The sequence below is a fragment of the Protopterus annectens genome, chromosome 11.part0 (genome assembly GCF_019279795.1).
Source record: "Protopterus annectens isolate FY-2018-M chromosome 11.part0, PAN1.0, whole genome shotgun sequence".
Lineage (NCBI taxonomy): Eukaryota > Metazoa > Chordata > Ceratodontiformes > Protopteridae > Protopterus > Protopterus annectens.
Window position 1 is genome coordinate 1,419,253,002 of NC_056745.1, and position 20,701 is coordinate 1,419,273,702.

General features: G+C 37.0%; 1 protein-coding gene across 2 annotated transcripts in view; it reads left to right on the forward strand.

Annotated features, from left to right (window-relative positions):
• The window catches only part of MET (MET proto-oncogene, receptor tyrosine kinase), a 1,562,736-nt gene that overhangs the window by 1,457,852 nt on the left and 84,183 nt on the right, over nucleotides 1-20,701 (forward strand). For both annotated transcript variants that reach the window (XM_044088706.1, XM_044088705.1), the window contains exon 18: nucleotides 4,840-4,949. In XM_044088706.1, the coding sequence (XP_043944641.1) occupies nucleotides 4,840-4,949 (110 nt within the window). The remainder of the gene's footprint in view (nucleotides 1-4,839; nucleotides 4,950-20,701) is intronic.

The window sequence follows — 20,701 nt, forward strand, 5'->3', positions numbered from 1 at the left end:
CTGAGTAGAGGCGCCCTACATTCTAGTGTGCAGTGCTTTTACATATTTATAGATTTACAAAGCAGAGTCTAAGAATGAACTATGATCACCCTGACAATTTCCATCCTGCATAGGGCACCTCCTGCTTCCAGAATGGGTAATCACATCAGGTCTAGAATGAATGTGTAGGTACCTATATGGTAATCAAGACTTACCTTAGGTATTAATCAAATAGTATTTAGAGCATCTTAGAGAGTTCTCGGGGCAGCTAGAATACTCTTGAGCTTCTCCTCCCTTGACCAAAAACAGAGATTTCCCTTCCCTTTCTTTCCCTTGTTTTAAATCAGTACTAATAAAAGAAATTCAGCAAACACAGATAAACAGACATATTCAGTAGTCCGTCTTGTACAGGACTCACAATCCATTAAACAAGTCAGTGACTAACATCACTTTAGTAAACATTATAAAGACAAATTAGAAATAATTTCCTAGCTCTTTAAAATTTCTGATAAAGCAAAAAGTTAACAATAAGCTAGTTTAACTAAAAGTATAAAGCATTAAAATTTTTCCTTGCATGTATACATTTCTACTTATATTGTAGTGACAATAGCTGTCTTTGAAATCTGGACAATACTTCACTTCTTCAAATCATTCCTTTTTCAGTTCAGGTTTTATTTTGTCAAAATGGCAACAATATTTCAAGGGCACAATTAATATTTAGATTGATGTTTCAAATAAATAACTTGTCAGTTGCCAATTGAGTTAGTTTAGAATGTATGGTTAGTGCAAATATAGCATGTTGCAAAAATAATATGTATTTTTTGTGTGCTCTAGAGACTGTCATATACAAGTGACATATATAATGTAGCGGTTCCACTTCACAAGATCGAATATATGAATACTCAAAATACAGAAGCCCGAGCCCAAAATCTCGAGTATTCATATGCTCGAAATTGTGAAGGGGCACAAAAGAAAAGAAAAAAAACACATTTTCTAACATTTTTGCTGGGGGGCTTTGACCCTCACACCACTCTACTTAAATATACCAACTCCAAGATCGCACTACAGCAAAGGAGATGGAAATGTACCATTACGTGCTATATGCATAAGCGCACAACAGGACACTTTCCATTCCTCTGCTGAAGTGCGGTCATGAAACCTGCACATTAAGGAAGAAACAGTACAGGGGGACCCAGCCCCCTACAAAAAGGTAAGTAAAACCCTTAATCTAATTTTTTACACTTCCCGTTCACAATTTCGAGTTATTGAAACTCAAGATTTTGAACTTGATCTTATGAGTTTCGAGCTTTCAGTAATTCGATCTTGTGAAGGGGAACCAATGTAGCATATATAGAGCAGATAGCTTATAGATTCAGGTTGTTAAAGTAAATTATGCTTATTAATCAGGCAGTTTCATTTAAATTCACAAGTAATTTGGGAACATTTCAGTTAAGTTTCCAGGAATGTGTAGTCCAATGTGAGTAATTGAGTCCACTTTTCCTCATAAACATATGCCACAATTCATTAAACTAAGCAGAGTCTAACATCTGACTAATAATCATTATAAAGACAAAGAATAGTAATTTCCTAGCTCTTCAAACTTTCCGATATCGCAAAATGTTGACAGTAAGCTATTTTAACTGGAAGACTAAAACATTTCAATACTTCTTTGTGAATATATATTTTTACTTTTACTGTAGTGTCAAGAGCTGTCTTTGAAATCTATGCATTACTTCACTTATTTCAAGTCATTCATTTTACAGTTCACATTATATTTTGTCAAACTGTCAATAGCATTTCAAGGGCACATTTAATATTTAAACTGATATTTTAAATGAATAGTTATCAGTTACCAAGTGAGTTTGTACAGAGTGTGAGGTAACTACAAAAATAACATGTTGCAAAAAGTAATATGTATCTTTTCATGTGCACTACAGACTCACAATTTCAAGTAACATATAAAGTGGAACTTTTACAGTGCAGACAGCTTGTGGAATCAGCATGTTAAAATGAGTAATACTTTTTAATCAAGCAGCTACATTTTAGTGCACATGTAGTTTGGGAACATTTCAGTTGTGTTTCCAGGAATATGTAATCCTATGAGGATAAATCATAAAATATATACAAATAGTCCTATTATGTATTTATTTTACCTTGTTTAGGTTGTTTTTCATTTTAATAACTAAACATTACTTTTTCTTATTATTTGCTATCTGTGAGGCTAAATGCACTTCACAGATTCACAGTGTCCTTAGAAACTGCAGCAATTGTTTACTGTTGCTATGGCAACGCAAATAGAATGTGAAGAAAGCTTCACTTCTCTTAACCAACAGTACATTTTTCCCTCCTTTTTTTATGTAGTTGTTAATACTAAAATGAAATAATTCAAAGGACATATGTACATGAATGGAACATTTAAGCAATAACCCACACCTGGGTGTGGGTAATGCTGGATTTACCCATGGTTGGTGTGGTTTGGTAACGAAGTCGAAGCCCGAGTGGCCAAACAAAGACAGCCGTGGGTAAATCCAGCATTACCTACTCCCAGAAGTGGGTTATTGCTATTATACAATGACATTATTTAAGAAAAAATATACTTACTTTTCTTAAATAATGGCATTGTATAATGCCTCCTTGCTGCCCTTCCGCAGCTGTCCAGTATTCTGCGGCAGTTCTGATGTACTGCGCATGTGTATGGTTACGCAGTACATCAGAACTGTGTGTGTGTGGAAGCAATGGAGAAAGGAAGATCTCCATTGCTTTTAAAAACTTGTCTCGCTATGTTAAAAGAGTTTATCAGAAGATATGGATTGGATGTCATCTTCTCTCAAGAGAACAGAAGAAACAAATGTCTGGACAGATGTGAAAAAGTAGAAAAAAAAATGATACCGTTACAGCCAAATCTCCCAAAGCATCTACTATGATATGAATTGTTTTAACATTACTTTAAAGGACCAATTTTACTGCTTGGAAATGTTAAAACAAAGGTAACTAACTATTGGAATCTTTATCTATATTTTTTGAAAATGGATGACACATGAGAGTTTTCACATTAACTCAGGTATGTAAAACAGGGTACTTTTCCTTCACAGAAGGAGGGTTATATAGCACATAAAATATTTATACTGTAAATCAACATGCATAGTAAATGTGTATTTTCTCTTAATTTTCTCTTTTCTTTCTCTCTTCTCTCTTGTCTCATTATTTATTTTAACTGCATCTTGTCTCCCTTTCTAAATTCTCTCCTATTTACTATACTAATATAGTCTGTATATATTTAATAACTCACTATCTATACCTAGATAAATAATAGTCTAAAATAATCTAGTTTTAAGGCAGACTAATTGGAATAGTGAACTTAATTAATTGTTATTACAATATTTATTAGATTAATGATAGTCACTGTTATGCTTATTGAGATTGGGGACATGTTCATGATTAACTGAATTATACAATGACCCCCCCCCATTAATATTCCAAATTGTGCACGCTGATTGGTCAGTGTGCATGTTGTAAATCAAAGACTTATACTAATGGAAAAAGGTCCATTCGCCCGGATGTTTTCCATTAGTATAAGTCTTTTTTTTTTTTTTTGGACAGCAACGGAGAACGGAAGAGCTCCGTTGCTGTTATCTCGCTATGTTAAATGGGATTAACACAGCGAGATAGCTTTAAAAAAACGCAACGGAGATCTTCCTTTCTCTGTTGTTTTTTTTTAAAGCTGTCCCGCTATGTTAAACTCATTGAGGAACTTCGAGGAACATGTACTTTTTTAAGACCCCAAATGAGGTAGGTTCCTCGTAATGATGTACACTTGAGCAGTATGTGTACATGTTCTTTGCTTACTTCCTTTCCTTTCAAGATGAATAAATCCATTTTAAACATAAAATGACTCTTAACCAGTCTCTCCAAATTGCTTTCTGTAAATGTTTTCAAGCAGCTGCGTACAGTGGATTATTTGTGTAAAATATTTCCTCTATACGGCCTTGGATCTTGTCTTCCACACCTGTGGAAATGAACACAGCATTTGTACAGCTAAATGCTCATTATTGCCAATGATTCTATAAGACTTCATGTTGTATCTAAAACATGTCTAGAATCAGTTAAGTTCAGTGTTGGCTTGCTGAGTTCCGCTATTCCAACAGCATGGTTATCAGTTGTAATAACTGTACTAGGCCAAATACTAGAGCCAATTACATAAACAAGATTTAATAACCACAAAGATAAACAGTTCCTTGATGTGTGCGACCATGCGAATAAAAATAAAACTCTGACTTAAAACCTTCTGTTAAAACCAAATTTAATACGTGCACTTGATTAATGCTTTCACATAAGCTTCTTCAGACCATGATGCAAGTGCTATTCAAGTGCACGTATTAAATTTGGTTTTAACAGAAGGTTTTAAGTCGGAGTCGGAGTTTTATTTTTATCTGCATGGTCGCACACATCAAGGAACTGTTTATCTTTGTGGTTATTAGTTTCATTTATACTTGGTGTGTGGCGTTTACTCCTATGAGTGTATTACTTTGTCTTGTTATTTTATTAAACAAGATTTAATCTTACATAGTGAACCTATTTTTCCATCTTCTTCCTCTCCTGATCTCGCTGTCTTATCCTCTTTTTCTTCTTTAATCTGTTACTGTATCATAAATATGTAATTTCTCTAAGGTTTCCTACCAAAGTCTAAAAGTAGTACCTAAACTTTCATTCTTTCTTCATTATCACTCCTCTTATCGTGAGTGTGGTTAACACCTTTGGTATTCTAGTCTAAATAAGTCGGTGCCTTTACAGAAAATCTTGATAATGGAGTTTTTTTTTTTTTTTTAATTTATAACTAACATTTGCCTTCCTCTGTTGCAGAATCCAACTGTAAAGGATCTGATAGGATTTGGTTTGCAAGTAGCAAATGGAATGGAATACCTTGCAAGTAAGAAGTTTGTCCACAGAGACTTAGCTGCAAGAAATTGCATGTAAGTACTTTGTATTCAGTTCCATGTCCCATTGAAAACTTGGTTGTTACTGATTTTATATAAAAGTTCACATGAAAAAAATAAAATGAAACTCAAATGAACTGGTTTAAAGCAAAGGTAGTATATTTAGCTGCTTAACATTGCTGCTTCACAGTACTTAGCTTGGTGGTTCATTTCCCACCTGGGTTGCCTTCCAGACAGAGTCTGAATATCCACCCTGTTTCCTCATGTTTTTTCCCTCAATCTCCAGTTCCTTCTTCATCCCAAAGTCATCCTAACAGGAGAATATGCAGTCTTGTGAATTGCTGTACTTGTGCATTCAAGCACGTGTATGGTTGTGTGTGTGTGTGTGTGTGTGTGTGTGTGTGTGTGTCTTATTCCTGTTGCTTGAAAAGATTGGCTTCAGTTCACCTAAAGCCCTGATGAGCATAAGCAAATTAAAAAAAATGAATGAATGACAGTTAATTTTGTAGAAAATGCCCTTGAGTTATAATGTAGTTCAAAACCACTGATAATAAAATGGCTACAGAATTATGAAGCAGATTCTTAACAGGACAGGTGACAATAGAGCATCTACATTTAGTAAAAGGGATGAATGGCTGATAGCACTAACTAGTAATTCTGTGTGTTTTAAAGTATGTGGTATTACAGCAGAACATAGACAGCATATACTATACTCTGTTTAGGAAAGAGAGATACTCATTCAGCAGAATAGCTCATGAGTTACAAAATGTGATACATTTTAATAACTAGGTCACCATAATAAATTTACTGTACTATGCTTGAGCAACTTAAAACTCTGGGTTAGATTCTAGATGCCTTTCAACAAGTGCATACTTTTCAGTGCTTCACGGGTAGTTATTTAAAGCTATGTCTGTACCTAATGCAGTAAGTAACCACCCTCGTCTTCTACAGAGAGGAGAATGTTGTATTATATTGTGTTTTGCTACCACCATTTACTGATGTCAGAAACCACCCGATCTTCACAAATGCACTCAGTAAAGGGCAGTGAGGAATAAGGTTGCCGCCCATCCCATTGTCAGTGGGACACTCACGGGTTAAGCCACCTTATCCCATTGCCCGCTGTATCAAGTAGTGGAACCTGAAAAGTCCTGCTTTTCCAATCGCACTGAATTGCCATGGAAAAGTTGCAATTACTTCTGGCTTTGTCACGGCAATTCAGTTACGTCACCAACTCGGACCTGCAGGCAAAGCTACTGCCTGTTAGGTCCGGGTGCTTTAATTTGTGCAGCAATTGGCTGCAATTCATGAAAGGGGTGGGAATTGGGGCAGGAAGAGCCCTGCAAAGATCGCAGCTGTAGGAGCACTTTGTTTTAAGTGCTTCTACAGCCACTAAAAAAAGACCGCAATTTTTTTTAATATAACAAGTTATCCAGCCAGCCATCCTCCTCCATCCAGCCAGCCAGCCAGCCATCCTCCTCCTCCAGCCAGCCAGATAGCCATCCTCCTCCTGAAGCCAGCCAGCCAGCTATCCTCCTCCTCCATCCAGCAAGCCAGCCAGCCAGCTAGCCATCCTCCATCCAGCCAGCCAACCATCCTCCTCCTCCATCCAGCCAGCCAGCCATCCAGCCATTCTCCTCCTCCAGCCAGCCAGCCAGCTATCCTCCTCCTCCAGTCAGCCAACCATCCTCCATCCATCCATCCAGCCATCCTCCATCCATTCAGCCAGCCAGCCAGCCATGCAGCCAGCCATCCATCCATTCATGCAGCCAGTCATCCATCCAGCCAGGCATCCACCCATCAAGCCATCCATCCAGCAGCTACTCCCACCAACCAGCTAGCCACTCCAGCCATCCATCCATCCAGCCCCCAGTCATTCATGCAGCCAATCATCCATCCAGTCATGCAGCCAGCCATCCATCCAGCCATGCATCCATTCATTCAGCCATCTATCCATCCATCGATCAAGCCATCCATCCAGTCATTCATCCATCCAGCTGCTACTCCAGCAGCCATCCGTCATACCCATAACAGCATCTTCTTCACCACCCTGGTGGTGATGCCATAGTAGAAGGTGTGGCCAGTGCCATATTGGCCACACCCCCATGTTCCACTTTGGCCCGCTTAAAAGGTGGCAACCCTAGTGAGGAAAGACCAGCCATGTATTTCCAGTATGGGACCTTTGCATATACCAGGCCATTTACTGTGTTCTTTTCCTAAAAATAAAGAAAGCCGTCCTTTTATGTAAGCTGAAAGTACATCATAATATGCACATAGTATGCGCAGAAGATGCTGCAGCACATGGCATGTTCTTTCAGGACTTATTTTGCTCAAAAATGACATCCTGCCTTACTCCGGGCATATCATTAAAACTGCAGTAATGAATTATTCCTAATACTGGCAGGGAGTGCTGTGTCATACATCGTGATGTTCTCTGAGTAAACGTATTCTGCTTGGTATATATATATATATATATATATATATATATATATATATATATATATATATATGTGTGTAGTCCTTTAGGAGTAATATTATTAGATACCATTTCGTCACAGGAGGAAGGAGCTGGTGTTAGCATTTTGGGGGCCTCCAACAACTGTCATGTGGGGTACTCCCTAGTCATGTCCATCTGAGTATCACCTTGTTGCTTCCACACCTCCTAAGCAGCCTCTTTGCTCAAGCTGGAAAGCTTGTGGTGTTTTATGCACAGGCAGGGTTGGAGTTACAGTTCATGCACTGACTGCATTATAGTCACAGTTTATGCTCAGACAGGGCTGTAGTTACAATTTATGCACACACTGTATTTTACTTACAGTTTATGCACAGACAGGGTTGTAGTTAAAATTCATGCACAGACTGTGTTGTAGTTACAGTTTATGCAATGACTGCATTGTAGTCACAGTTTATGCTTAGACAGGGTTGTAGTTACAGTTCATGCACAGACTGTGTTGTGGTCGCAGTTTATGCAATGACTGCCTTGTAGTCACAGTTTATGCTCAGACAGGGTTGTAGTTACAATTTATGTACACACTATTTTTCTTACAGTTTATGCTGAGACAGGGTTGTAGTTACAATTTATGCACACACTATTTTACTTACAGTTTATGCTGAGACAGGGTTGTAGTTATAATTTATGCACACGCTGTATTTTACTTACAGTTTATGCACAGACAGGGTTGTAGTAACAATTCATGCACAGACTGTGTTGTAGTTACAGTTTATACAACGACTGCATTGTAGTCGCAGTTTATGCTCAGACAGGGTTGTAGTTGCAGTTCATGCACAGACTGTGTTGTAGCCACAGTTTATGCAACAACTGCCTTGTAGTCACAGTTTATGCACAGACAGGGGTGTAGTTACATTTTATGCACACACTGTGTTGCAGTTGCTGTTTATACATAGATTGTGTAGACAGCATCGCAGTTACAGTTTATGCACAGAGAGAGTTGTAGTTACAGATAAAAAGACAGACTCCCAACGATGCTTTATATAAACATATAGTGTAGCTGACAGAGGTCACAACTATGGTTTTACATTTTGTATATTATATGTTTTACATGATACTTTACTTGGAGGGAACATTATGCATGCCACAGAAACAGATGAATACTATTTGATACTCCATCTAATAGCGCACGTTCCCCTAGGTTTGAATGGCTTCATTTCCTTAAAACCTTACTTAGAGAGCTTCATAAGGATATATAAATTGTTCTCTAGGTTGTTTTAACACAGTTTTAAATGTATGAATGCTTTAGTGAAATCAAATTATTTATTTATTTACTTACTTGTTAATTCATTTTTTAATGTCCTTTTAATGTTTAATTGGCATCATGTGATTTTGTGTCATGTGACTTCCAAATAACATTTAAGTGCATTTGTATTTAATTATGTCTTAGATTTGCCTGAAGACACGTCCTGGGTGAAAGTTTTACTTGCAGTGTTAAATTATTAAATTTGTGGTTTTACCAAACTTGACGTGGTTCCATTGTGGTTTTTGTTGCGATTGATTTTTGTTAAATAATTAAAGTTGTGCTTTTACCGAGCTTGACATGGCTCCATTGTGGCTTTTGTTGTGATTGATTTTTATCTACTTGAGTACCACAGGACTTACCATTTGTCCAACCACTTTTTACCTTTTACTTCCTAGCTACAGTTTATGCAATGGGAGTGCTGTTTTTACAGTTTATGCATGGTCTGTGTTGCATTTACAGTTTATGCATAGACAGCAATGTAGTTATAGTTTATGCACACAATGTAGGGAAGTTACTCTTTATGCACAGATGGCATTCTTGCTACAGTTTATACACAGGCTGTGCTGCAGTTACAGTTTATGCATAGACAGGATTGTAGTTACTGTTTATGCAAACACTGTGTTCTAGTTACAGATTATGCACAGTCTGTCTTGCAGTTACAGTTTATGCACAGACAGTGTTGCAGTTACAGTCCATCCACAGACAGCATTGCAATTACAGTTTATTCACTGACAGTGTTGTAGTTACAGTTTATGCACAGACAGTGTTGCAGTTACAGTTTAAACACTGTGTTACAGTTACAGTCTCTGCACAGACAGCACTGTAGTTATATTTTATGCACACAATGTGTGGTAGTTGCACTTTATGCACAGACTACATTGTTGTTACAGTTTATGCACAGGCTGTGCTGCAGTTACAGTTTATTCATAGACAGCATTGTAGTTACAGTTTATGCACACATTGTGTTGTCTTTACAGTTTATGCACAGAGAGCATTGTAGTTACAGTTTATGCACAGACAGCATTGCAGTTACAGTTTATGCACTGATTGTGTTGTAGTTACAGTTTTTCCACACATTGTGTTGTCATTACAGTTTATGCATAGAGAGCATTGTAGTTACAGTTTATGCACAGACAGCATTGCAGTTACAGTTTACACACTAACAGTGTTGTAGTTACAGTTTATGCACAGTCTGCATTGCAGTTACAGTTTATGCACAGACAGCATTGCAGTTACAGTTTATGCACAGTCTGTATTACAGTTACAGTCTATGCACAGACAACACTGTAGTTACAGTTTATGAACACACTATTGTCATTACATTTTATGCACAGAGGGCATTTTAGTTACAGTTTATGCTTAGACAGCATTGCAGTTACAGTTTCTGCATTGACAGTGTTGTGGTTACAGTTTATACACACACTGTATTGCAGTTAGTTTCTGCACTGACAATGTTGTAGTTATAGTTTATGCACACACTGTGTTGTAGTTACAGTTTATGCGCTGACAGCATTGTAGCACTGCAGCTTAGCAGTTATAGTTTATGCACTGACAGTGTTGTAGTTACAGTTTATGCACAGTCTGTGTTGCATTTCCAGTTTATGCATAGACAGCACTGTAGTTAGTTTATACACACACACTGTGTTGTAGTTACAGTTTATGCACAGACTGTGTAGACAGCACTGTAGCTCCAGTTTATGCACAGACTGTATTGTAGTTACAGTTTATATACATACAGCATTGTAGTTACAGTTTACGTACAGACTGTGTTGCAGTTACAATTTATTCACACACAGCATTTTAGTTACAGTTTATGCACAGAGTTGTAGTTACAGTTTATGCACTGACTGCGTTGTAACTACAGTTTATGCACAGACTGCACTGTAGTTACAGTTTATGCAGACAGGGATGTAGTTACAGTTTATGCACAGACCGTGTTGTAGCTACAGTTTATGCACAGACTGCATTGTAGTTACAGTTTATGTAGAGACTGTGTTGCAGTTACAATTTATTCACACACAGCATTTTAGTTACAGTTTATGCACAGAGTTGTAGTTACAGTTTATGGACTGACTGTGTTGTAGATACAGTTTATGTACAGGCTGTGTTGCACATACAATTTATGCACAGACAACATTGTAGTTTTTATGCACACACTGTGTTGTAGTTACCATTTATGCCCAGACAGTATTATAGTTGCAATTTATGCACACACTGCATTGTAATAGTTTATTCACAGACAGCATTGTAGTTACAGTTTATGCACAGTCTATGTTTCAGTTATACTTTATACACAGACAGTATTGCAGTTACAGTTTATGCACAAACTGCGTTGTGGTAACAGTTTATTCACAGACAGCATTGTAGTTACAGTTTATGCACACACTGCACTGTAGTAGCAGTTTATTCAGACAGCTGCTGCATATGCCTGGTCAGGTACATACCAAAGGGAACACTGTACTCCATGATTGGTCTGATAAGGGCAGAGTACAGTGGGATAGTGATGTCTTTGTACCTAGAAGCCATGCCTTTACTTATAAGTTGCTCAGCATAAAAGTATTTTCTCATCACTGTGGTCACGTGGTGATTGAAAGTAAGGCTACTTGTCTATATGTGTACCCAGATCCCTGACCACTGGGTCAACTCTTAGGGGTGTATTATCAACATGGTAAGTAGCTGGGATGGTTGATTTCCCTTCTTGAAGAATGTTAGTGTCTGCACAGAAGTTAATAATAACCCCCAGCATGCAATCATCTGCAAGCTTAGTCAGCCACAAACCTTCTGCATTTGCTTCCATTTCAGAGAAATGGATGCAAAAAAGGAGCGGGCCCAATACCAAGCCCTGGAGGACTGGCCTCTTGGTGGAGGTGGCCTCATCTATTTTGACCTCTGGCTCCTATCAGTGAGCCAGTTGGCTATCAAGCAGGTGATAAAAGGGTTTATACATAAATTAGTGAGCTTGTCTATAATGCCTGAGTGGGATATTGTATCAAAAACCTTGGCCAGATCGATGTAAGTTCTGTGCACAGTGTTACCTTCATCCATTGCTTTGGTGACCCTCTCAAAATAATCCACCAGATTTAATAGGCATGACCTTCCTTTAATAAAGTTGAACCATGATGGGTGCAGCATTTGCAGATTACCTATGTCCTCATTTATCATTTACATGACAATTCTTTTCATGGCCTTATGTGTGAGGCTGGTAAGACTTACAGGCCTCTACTTACCTGGATCAGTGGTTGGGCCTCCATTGTGCAGGGGAATGACTTTAGCCACCCCCCCATTCCTTGGGCACAAAACCTGACTAAAGGCTCCAGTTAAAAAGTGATTCAAGTGGACGAGAGAGGTCATGTCTCATGTTATTTATTAAACATCCCAGCATTTTATTGGGGCCCATCAATACAGTGTTTTTGGCCTTAGAAAGTGCATTAATTATCTGTTTTTTCGTAATGGTTGGGGGGATTGTGTTATGTGGTATTTCCTTTAGACTATCACGGGGGTAGTGGGGAAACCTTTGAGCTGAACCTGTCAGCCAAAAGATTAGTAATGGCCTCCGATTTAGGGGGGGTAATGCCATTTACAAAAAGTTCTGCACATTCTTATGTATTTCTTCTGAGATTACAGACATAGCTGTTGAAAGCATTGTAGTTGTCCTTTGCCTGAGAAGCTGTTTTCTCTTAAACTTTAGCCATTGACGCCTCAAAGGCTAAATTTGAAGAAAAAGCAGATGCTCAGGCAAAGGTTCATCTTCACTGATCTTAGGCCATCAGCTCTTGTTTTCAGGATTAGATCATATCCGCTGTCCTGTATTGAATGCATGTACCATCTGTGATGGTCTCGCTACCCCAGGCCAGTAATCAAGGAGCCTCAATCCTCACCACTAACACTGGTGAGAAATGGTCACTAAGAACTGGAATGGATTTTCACAGTATTTTTCAGATGCAGCTCTCTGCATTAAGCACAATTTCCCCCAAGAGAACAAAGGGAGCACTCTCCAGACCTGGGAATGGACTCTCTCTCTCTCCAGATCCCAAACAAGACTCACTTTGGAGCACTGTGTCCCATTTCCAAGTGGCTGACACACCCACATCTGGGTATTTGATTTTCACACACAATCCTGGGAAAGGCTGGCACAGATTTACTAGCTGTGCCCCTTCTGCCCAGACTATAAGGTAATCACTATGTTGCCAGTCAACCACTCTATGGCTCTTACAAGGGTATCCAATTATACTGAGTAAAACAATACTAATATAAATGGTAGAGTGTAACTAAGGCTGCAAGGCTTTTCAAAATGTCCATGGTGTCACTAAAATAAGCACAAGTATTCTCAAGATGTTAAAAGTATTGGTCTTCCAAGATCACTGCACACTGAGTAACAGCTTATTTCTAGCTCTCCCAGTGTGGAAACAGACTCAGCAGAGAAGGCCAGTAGACTTGTGTTTATGGGTACATTTCAGTAACTGGCTAGTAAGTGCACATCCTTGATGCCAGGGATAAAGAAATACAGAAGATCTGGAAAAAAATTAGCTACAAAAAGTGAGGCAGAAACAGTGACTGGGGAAAGTTCTGCAGCTATTCAGCAAAAAGCAGTGCAACATTCAGACATTACTTCCTGTAACCAAGAGGAAGATATAAGACAACTACATATGGACCTGGTTAAAATAAACAAAACACTGAAGGAGTATATCAACACAAATAACAAAAGGCTGGAAAAAAGGAAGAAGCTTTAAACAGATATTCAGATGAGATGATAAAGCTGAAAAAAATCAGAGGTTGAAATAAAGAAAAGGCTGGCTGAATAAAAGACTGCTCAGGAAGAGATGTTTCAAAAAATAATAGAATTGGAGGACAGAGCACGTAGGGAAAACATGAGATTTTTGGCTGTACCAGATAAGCTGGAAGGAACAGACTGCATTAATTTTATGAAAGCACAAATAAGCAGCTGTACTGGTATTCCACAGCAGGAGTTGATAGTTGAAAGGGCACATCATGTGTATACTCTAAACCTAGCTATAAGAAAGCAACCTAGACCTTTAATAGTAAAGATGCAATCCTACCAACAGAAGGAGTTGATTCTGACAAATTTGTGGCAGAAGGACAAAGTACTAAAAGTGAGAGACAGCAGAGTGTTTGTGGACAATGCTTACTCATTGTACACCAGACAGAAGAGGAGCACATTTGTTCCACTATTCAGGGAATGTTGAGATGCAGGTGTGAGATTCAAAATGATGTACCTACCCGTCTTCAAGGTATTCTACCCTGGAGGGACAAAATCATTTTTTGATGAAGTATGTGCTAAGGAGGAAATACAAAAGTTTGTCAAACAAAAAGTAAGCTATGAAACAGAAGAAGATTCTGCTTCTTGCTCTTCTTGTAATAAAGGCCACAGAGGGATTGCACCTGTGAAACCTTTTTATATTTTTCAGTGGAAAATGTTGGAGAGAAGGAAGGAAACATGAGAGTTGACTAGAAGAATCAAGAGTATGTTGGAAATGAAACAGACAAACAAACGTATAAAATATAATGAAAATAGCAAAGCTTTCAGGTACAACAACCCTTCATCAGTGCAAGATAAAAAACAACCTAAAAGGTATATTTAAATATCTGATGAGAAATGCCTACAACAACTCGATGAAGTTACTAGAGAATTTGAAGAAAGGGGCTATGATGGCAAATTATTAAATGACTTACAAAGTGAAGTACTTAGGAATAGGAATAGGGACTTTTCACCATATTTTGGTGAACATTATGCTACTATACAAAACCCTGTTAACTTGCAATCTAAACACATATTACGTTATCCCACTACTTTTAGTAGATGTAGTGATGGTATACGGCACATTATTGGTAACAATTGGTGCATTTTAAGAGGTCTTAATGATTTACATGGCATTATTAGTGAGAAGCCTAGCTTTTTTTATCGAACTTGTGAAAGCTTAAAACAAAATCTTTGCTATAAAAACTTGAGATACACCAATGTGCCACAACCAGCAATAAAAATGGGCACTGTTCCCTGTTATAATTGTAGTTGTTGCCCACTGATTAGTCGTGAGACAACTTTTGTGCATCCTGTTAGCAAGGAAAGTTTTGATATAAGATGTTTTTCAACTTGTAATACATGCCATATTATATACCTGGCAACTTGCCAGGCTTGCACTGCATTTTATATAGGTAAATCTATTAGATGCCTTAGAGATAGGATAATAGAACACAGATCAGCATAAACAGAAATGATCTGACTAATTCATTAGCTCAGGATGTTAATGAAAATGGTGCATCTCATAGTTTTATATTTAGAGTGTTAACTATAATACAGAATAATATTAGGGGTGGTGACCTTAATAATAAACTGGAACTCAAGGAATATGAGTGGATTATGCTTTTAAATGCTGATGTATTCCCTGGTATTAATAAAATGGTTACACTCAAACCTATTCTTAAAGATAGGATGTTACATCTAAAATAGATACTATTTTAGATATATAATTGTTGTATCTGATTTTAAATTGTTAGATTGATATTATATTGTGTGGCTGTGTCTTAGTGGATGATTCTCTGATTGCTCATTAAGCATCAGATATTTAAGTATACCTTTTAGGTTGTTTTTTATCTTGCACTGATGAAGGGTTGTACCTGAAAGCTTTGCTATTTTCATTAAATTTTATATGTTTGTACTGGTTTGTTTGTTTGCTACTTGGATTCTACAAACTGCTACTCCACTACTGTTTTTGTTCTTGTTGGAAATGAAGCAGAGACAGGATTTTGGATATGAACAGTAATAAAACCAGTAACTTAACATGGCATTAAAATGCAGTAATTATTTTTGTGAAATTTGACAGAACAAGAAAATCTGGAAATAGTGGACTTTTTCAGAATTTGTTGTATTTGTGGGGGACTCTAAAGCATATACCCTACTTCATGTCATTAATGTTCACAAAAGTGCTCTGGGAAGGGGAAGAGGAGGAAGAAAGTTAACTGTAAGTAAAGATTTATTTTCTTAAATATTACCAGTTTTGCGGTATGTGGTTTTCTTTACATGCTATAAAGTACATTTCTTCAGTTACTTTTATGTGTAATGGGGATTGTAAGCAGGTGCTGCTGTTCTTTTTTCTTCTTTTCTTTCTCCCTTCTCTTTCTCTTCTTGTTCAGTTTTAAGAAATATAGGCACAGCAATGTATAAAAAAGTTTGGTCAAAAAGCATGATAAAAGAAAAATGAATGTGCTTTTTTCTAATTCTTTCACGGGGAAATGACTAGATTAAAGACCTTAGATTGATTTAGTAACAAGTTTTAAGAGAAAACAAGTAAATGAAAAAGAACATTGAATATTATGAGGCTTTTTTCTAGCAAATGTATGTATTCTCAGTAACAATTCTGCAGCTGGTCTTCATGTTTTCATGGAAACAGTCTGATAAACAGAAACTGGCTGCCTGGTTCTCATGTCTCCATGGAGACAATCTGATAAAGAGAAACTGGCTACAGTCTGGTGGAGAGTGATTGGCTTAGGAAAAAAAAGAAAAGAGAAATTGGCTAGGAGATAATGTTCTCTGAAAGCATTCAGGGGTTTTCCTATCTGGGAGAGCTCTAAAAATAAGACAAAACCAATCAGCATTTAGTAGAAGCATAGGCTGCACCATGCGTCTTAGCAAGAATAACCCTTCTTTTAGGTTAACTCAAGTCTGAGAGTGTGGCTGCCAGTTTGGGACTTTTGTTCCTATTAGGAGGGCAAAACTTCAATATTTGAAGGTGTACAATAAAACAAAAAGTTTTATAAGATGTGACATAGGCTCAAGTGTCTATGACAAGAAACAACTGTATAAAAGTTCAATCTGCCAAACAGTGTATGCATGTAACACAAAAGCTGGAACTATACATTTAATAAAAAAGGTGTACATAAAAGGTTGGAATAATAACTTTTTAATACAATGATACTTTTGTTAATGTCTTTAAATGTAAGTGATCTCGCAAATAAATACAAACAAGAAAGAGTAGTGAACTATATTAAAAAATGTAGAGTGCAAATAGCTATGTTACAGGAGACACAGAAAGGACTGAACATATGAATTTGATAAAGGTTTTCAGGATGGTTATTCAGCAGAATACCTGGGACAAAGGAAAACAGGAGTACTTATATTAATTGCAACAGGAGCGCCAATAGTGATAGAAGAAGATAAAAAAGATAATATCAGATTTGTAATGCTAAGGGGCTACTGGCAAGGTAGAAAGATTACACTGGCATGTGTTTACATTGCACCTAAAACTGCTATACTGATGCTTAAGAAAATTCTGGGAGAAATATTCAGTTTTCAGCAAGGAATATTACTTATAGGTGGGAAATGGAATTTGATTTGCAGCAGTGAAGATGTGTCTGGGAGCCCAGAAGGAAAAGTATAACAAAGTAGGGTAGATTTCTGAAAAAAAATATGAAAATATTTGGCATAGAAGATGTGAATTCAGTAATAGCAGTTCGGAGTGAGGTTACATATTATTCCCCAATATATAAAAACTGGGATAGGCTAGACATAATTTACATTTCACAGGAATATATGCATTTAATTCAAGGTCTTGATACCCACCCAATAACTAGTTCAGATCATGCACCAATAATAGCTAAAATAAAAACAGGGTAGTGAAATAAAAATGAGACATTGGCATTTTCCCACCTATCTGTTGAAAAGAGAGGAAATAAACTCATTTGCTCCAATGGAGCTCAGGAAGTTTGCACTGTAACTTACAATGGGCAGAGCCTAAGCCTTTTGACAGAATCAAATTATGTACAATTATGTACTCACATTTCAAACAAATGTTCATATCTCTGGAACCATAGGGCTTATGAAAGAAGTATAAATGGCAAACACTTCAGCACAAACTATGTTTATAGTGATAGTGTTCTTTAAGTTCTAGGTCTTAAACTGAATTTTATAAGTCACAGTAAACACAGCAACTATTACTTTTGTAATATTTTGTAAACAACTTACAATATTTAAGTAACCATTCAAGTTACTACATACTGTAAGCATCATTTTATTCATGTAGCTGAGTGCTTTCATAAGAGGCTAAGGAGTTCTGTCTGTGTTACTTGGTTGTTGAAATATTTAGAAAATTGTGAAAATTAAATCTATATAAATTAATATAATAAAAACAACAGTTAATACCTCTTTACCTGCACTAGGCAGAGGGCAAATATTAATGCAGTTGAGTTTGCCATTGTATAAGCTTTAAGATGAAATATTTTAAAACCTTGTACATAGCATGGTTTTAGAATTATTCTTGCAAACATAAATAAGCTATATTTGATGCCTAGAGGCATCAGTAGGAGTTAACTGCAGATGCACCTGGAGGTGTCACTTGGATGTAATGAGTTAAGGAATGGGTAGTGGAGATTATTCAGGAGCTGTTAGAGAGGATAGAAATTTCTTCAAAAAATATAGCTAGGAAGTGGGATAAATTTAAGGTGGAGTTTAATAATAGGGTGAAAATAAAAGAAAGAGAGCTATGGTTAAGAAGTAATCAGAATTATTTAGAGGGATTGACAAATGTTAAAGTATTACAGAATAGGAGGAATCTCACAGAAAGAGAAGAGATAGTATTCCTGTGGAAGTTTGGAAGTTATGAGGGAAAAAATGATAAAGATTTGGAAAGTTTTGTTTCAGTGTCTTAAAAGGAGAAGTACTGCCATCCTGGAAGAAAGCAGTGATAGGTGTAATGCCTAAAGAGGAAAAGATTCATCAGATCCAGCTTTATACAGGCTCATTTCAATACTGAACCATGATTATAAAGTATATAATAAAATGTCTAAAAGAACGGCAAAAGTAATACCAAAACTGATACATATGGATTGGTGTGGTTTTGTGGAGGGGAAGCAAACATTTGACAACAATAACAGAACACTGATGATCCAGAGAGAAGCAAAATGTAAGAAAATATTATTGTTGGTGGTGGGTTTTGATGCAGAGAAAGCATTTGCCAGAGTATGCTGGGACTTTATTGGCAAGGCAATGGAAGCATCTGCATTTCCTGAAAAATTTATAAAGTTGATTAGGATAATATATGAGGGATCAGAGGTGAAAATTAAAGTGGGTGGGGTCCTCTCTGATAATTTCTGTTTGAGCAGAAGAACCAGGCAGGGATGTCCTCTTTCCCCTTTATTATTTACATTATATTTAGAACCATTGACAAAGAAAATAGGGGACTCAGAAACTCATGGATATAACTGGTATGGTAGTCAAGATAAGCTGGCTTTATTCACAGATAATATTATTTGTACCTTCAAATCTTTTCAGGATAAAAAATTAATGAAGCTAAACCAAAGGCAATAGCAGTAAATTATGTACCCACACATTAACTACTTTAGGAATACCCATATTTATGGGGACATGATAAAATTAAATAATAGGAGTATGGATTAAAAATTATTCTAGTGTGGCAGCTAAGGATGTGTGGGAAGAAGCTAAACAAAAGATAATGCAAAAACTGAGAAAATGGAAGCTTTCTTATATGAATATGGATAGTAAGATACAAGCAGTTAAAATGTTTTTAGTCCCTTTAGTCTTATACACAGGTCAGGCATATTTTTATATCAACCACAGGAGAAGTGGGTAGCAATTAATAAAGAGATGAAGGACTTTATCTGGGAGGAGAAGACCATAAGAGGCAAGTGGGATAAGCTGATTCTTCCCGTACAACAGGGTGGATTGGGATTACTCAATTTGAAGGGGTATTTCAGCGCTACACAGTTAAGACTCATATACATAGCACAAGCAGAAAACTCTAATTCAAAGTGGAAAGGGATGATGATGAAACACCAGGGAAGCTCAATAAACAAGGATGAACTGGGATTTTGGATGCAGGCCTTTAAGGAGAATAACAATAATCATGCAGAATATTATATCTATAAAATAGCAGAAAGTATTCTAAGAACTAAACCACCATGAGTATGAAGAAAAGAGATTCTGTTGAGAGAGATGACTGCAATTAGGGATACAGACAGTAGGCAAGAGGGGGCCAGAATTTATTGGAGAAAACTGGCAAAAGAAGCAAGGTATTGGGAGCAAATAACTAGAGAGAGATAGATGATAGAATGGGAAGATGCCAAGAATTTATTTGGACTGCAGGTTAGAGATTGCCTTCCCTATCAGGGATTGATATCAGAGTATAGGCAAAGAGAAAGAAATAGGGGGATCCTAAATGAAAGACCAGCACTGGGAAAGTGCTTAATAGAATCTAGAACAGAAGCTGCCATTAGTAGAACATATAAAATAGTGCATGATAACTATAAGAATCAATCATAGGAGGTTAGAAAGGATGGGGAAGAGAGATTAGATAAACAATTCACAAAGAAAAAAATAGAAGGATATATGTATGTCTCCCAAATATGCAACAAAATCTAAAAGATTTAGGATTTTTGCCTGGAAATGTTTACATAGATATTTTTATACCCCAAGTAAATCCAGAGAATTTTTCCTCAAGTGGACAGTAAGTGTTGGAGGTGTGAAGGGGAAGAAAGAGGTAATTTGGAACATATTTTTGGGGAGTGCGATGAGTTGGTGGACTTTAAGGACTCCCTGTGGAATGCACTGTCAGAGATGCTGGATAAGCAGACTGGTCTGATGAGAGAAATTATTTTTCTGAGCTATGATACAGAATAGGAATTGCCGAGACATGGTAAGGCCATGCTGTGTCTAATAATGGTGGCTGCCAAAAAGCAATTACTAGAAAATGGAAATCAAACTTTAAACCAACTATGCTGGAAGTAGTGAATATAGTAACACAGAAAAAACAACTGGAATTGAGATCTTTAGAAAAGGGTAGTAGCAAACTACATAGGAAAAAGGGAATTGTGGGAACAATACATACAAGAGAGGAATGTGGCCTAAAAGGTGGCAGGACCTAAATGAGCTATGTAATGTTTGAGTGAGAAAGAATGGGTAGATTATAAGTGATGTATAATGTTTGCAACTGAGAGTGTGTCAGCATGGTTTGTGATGTAAAATGCTTGCAACTAGGATTGTGTCAGTGTGGTCTGTTTTCATTTATA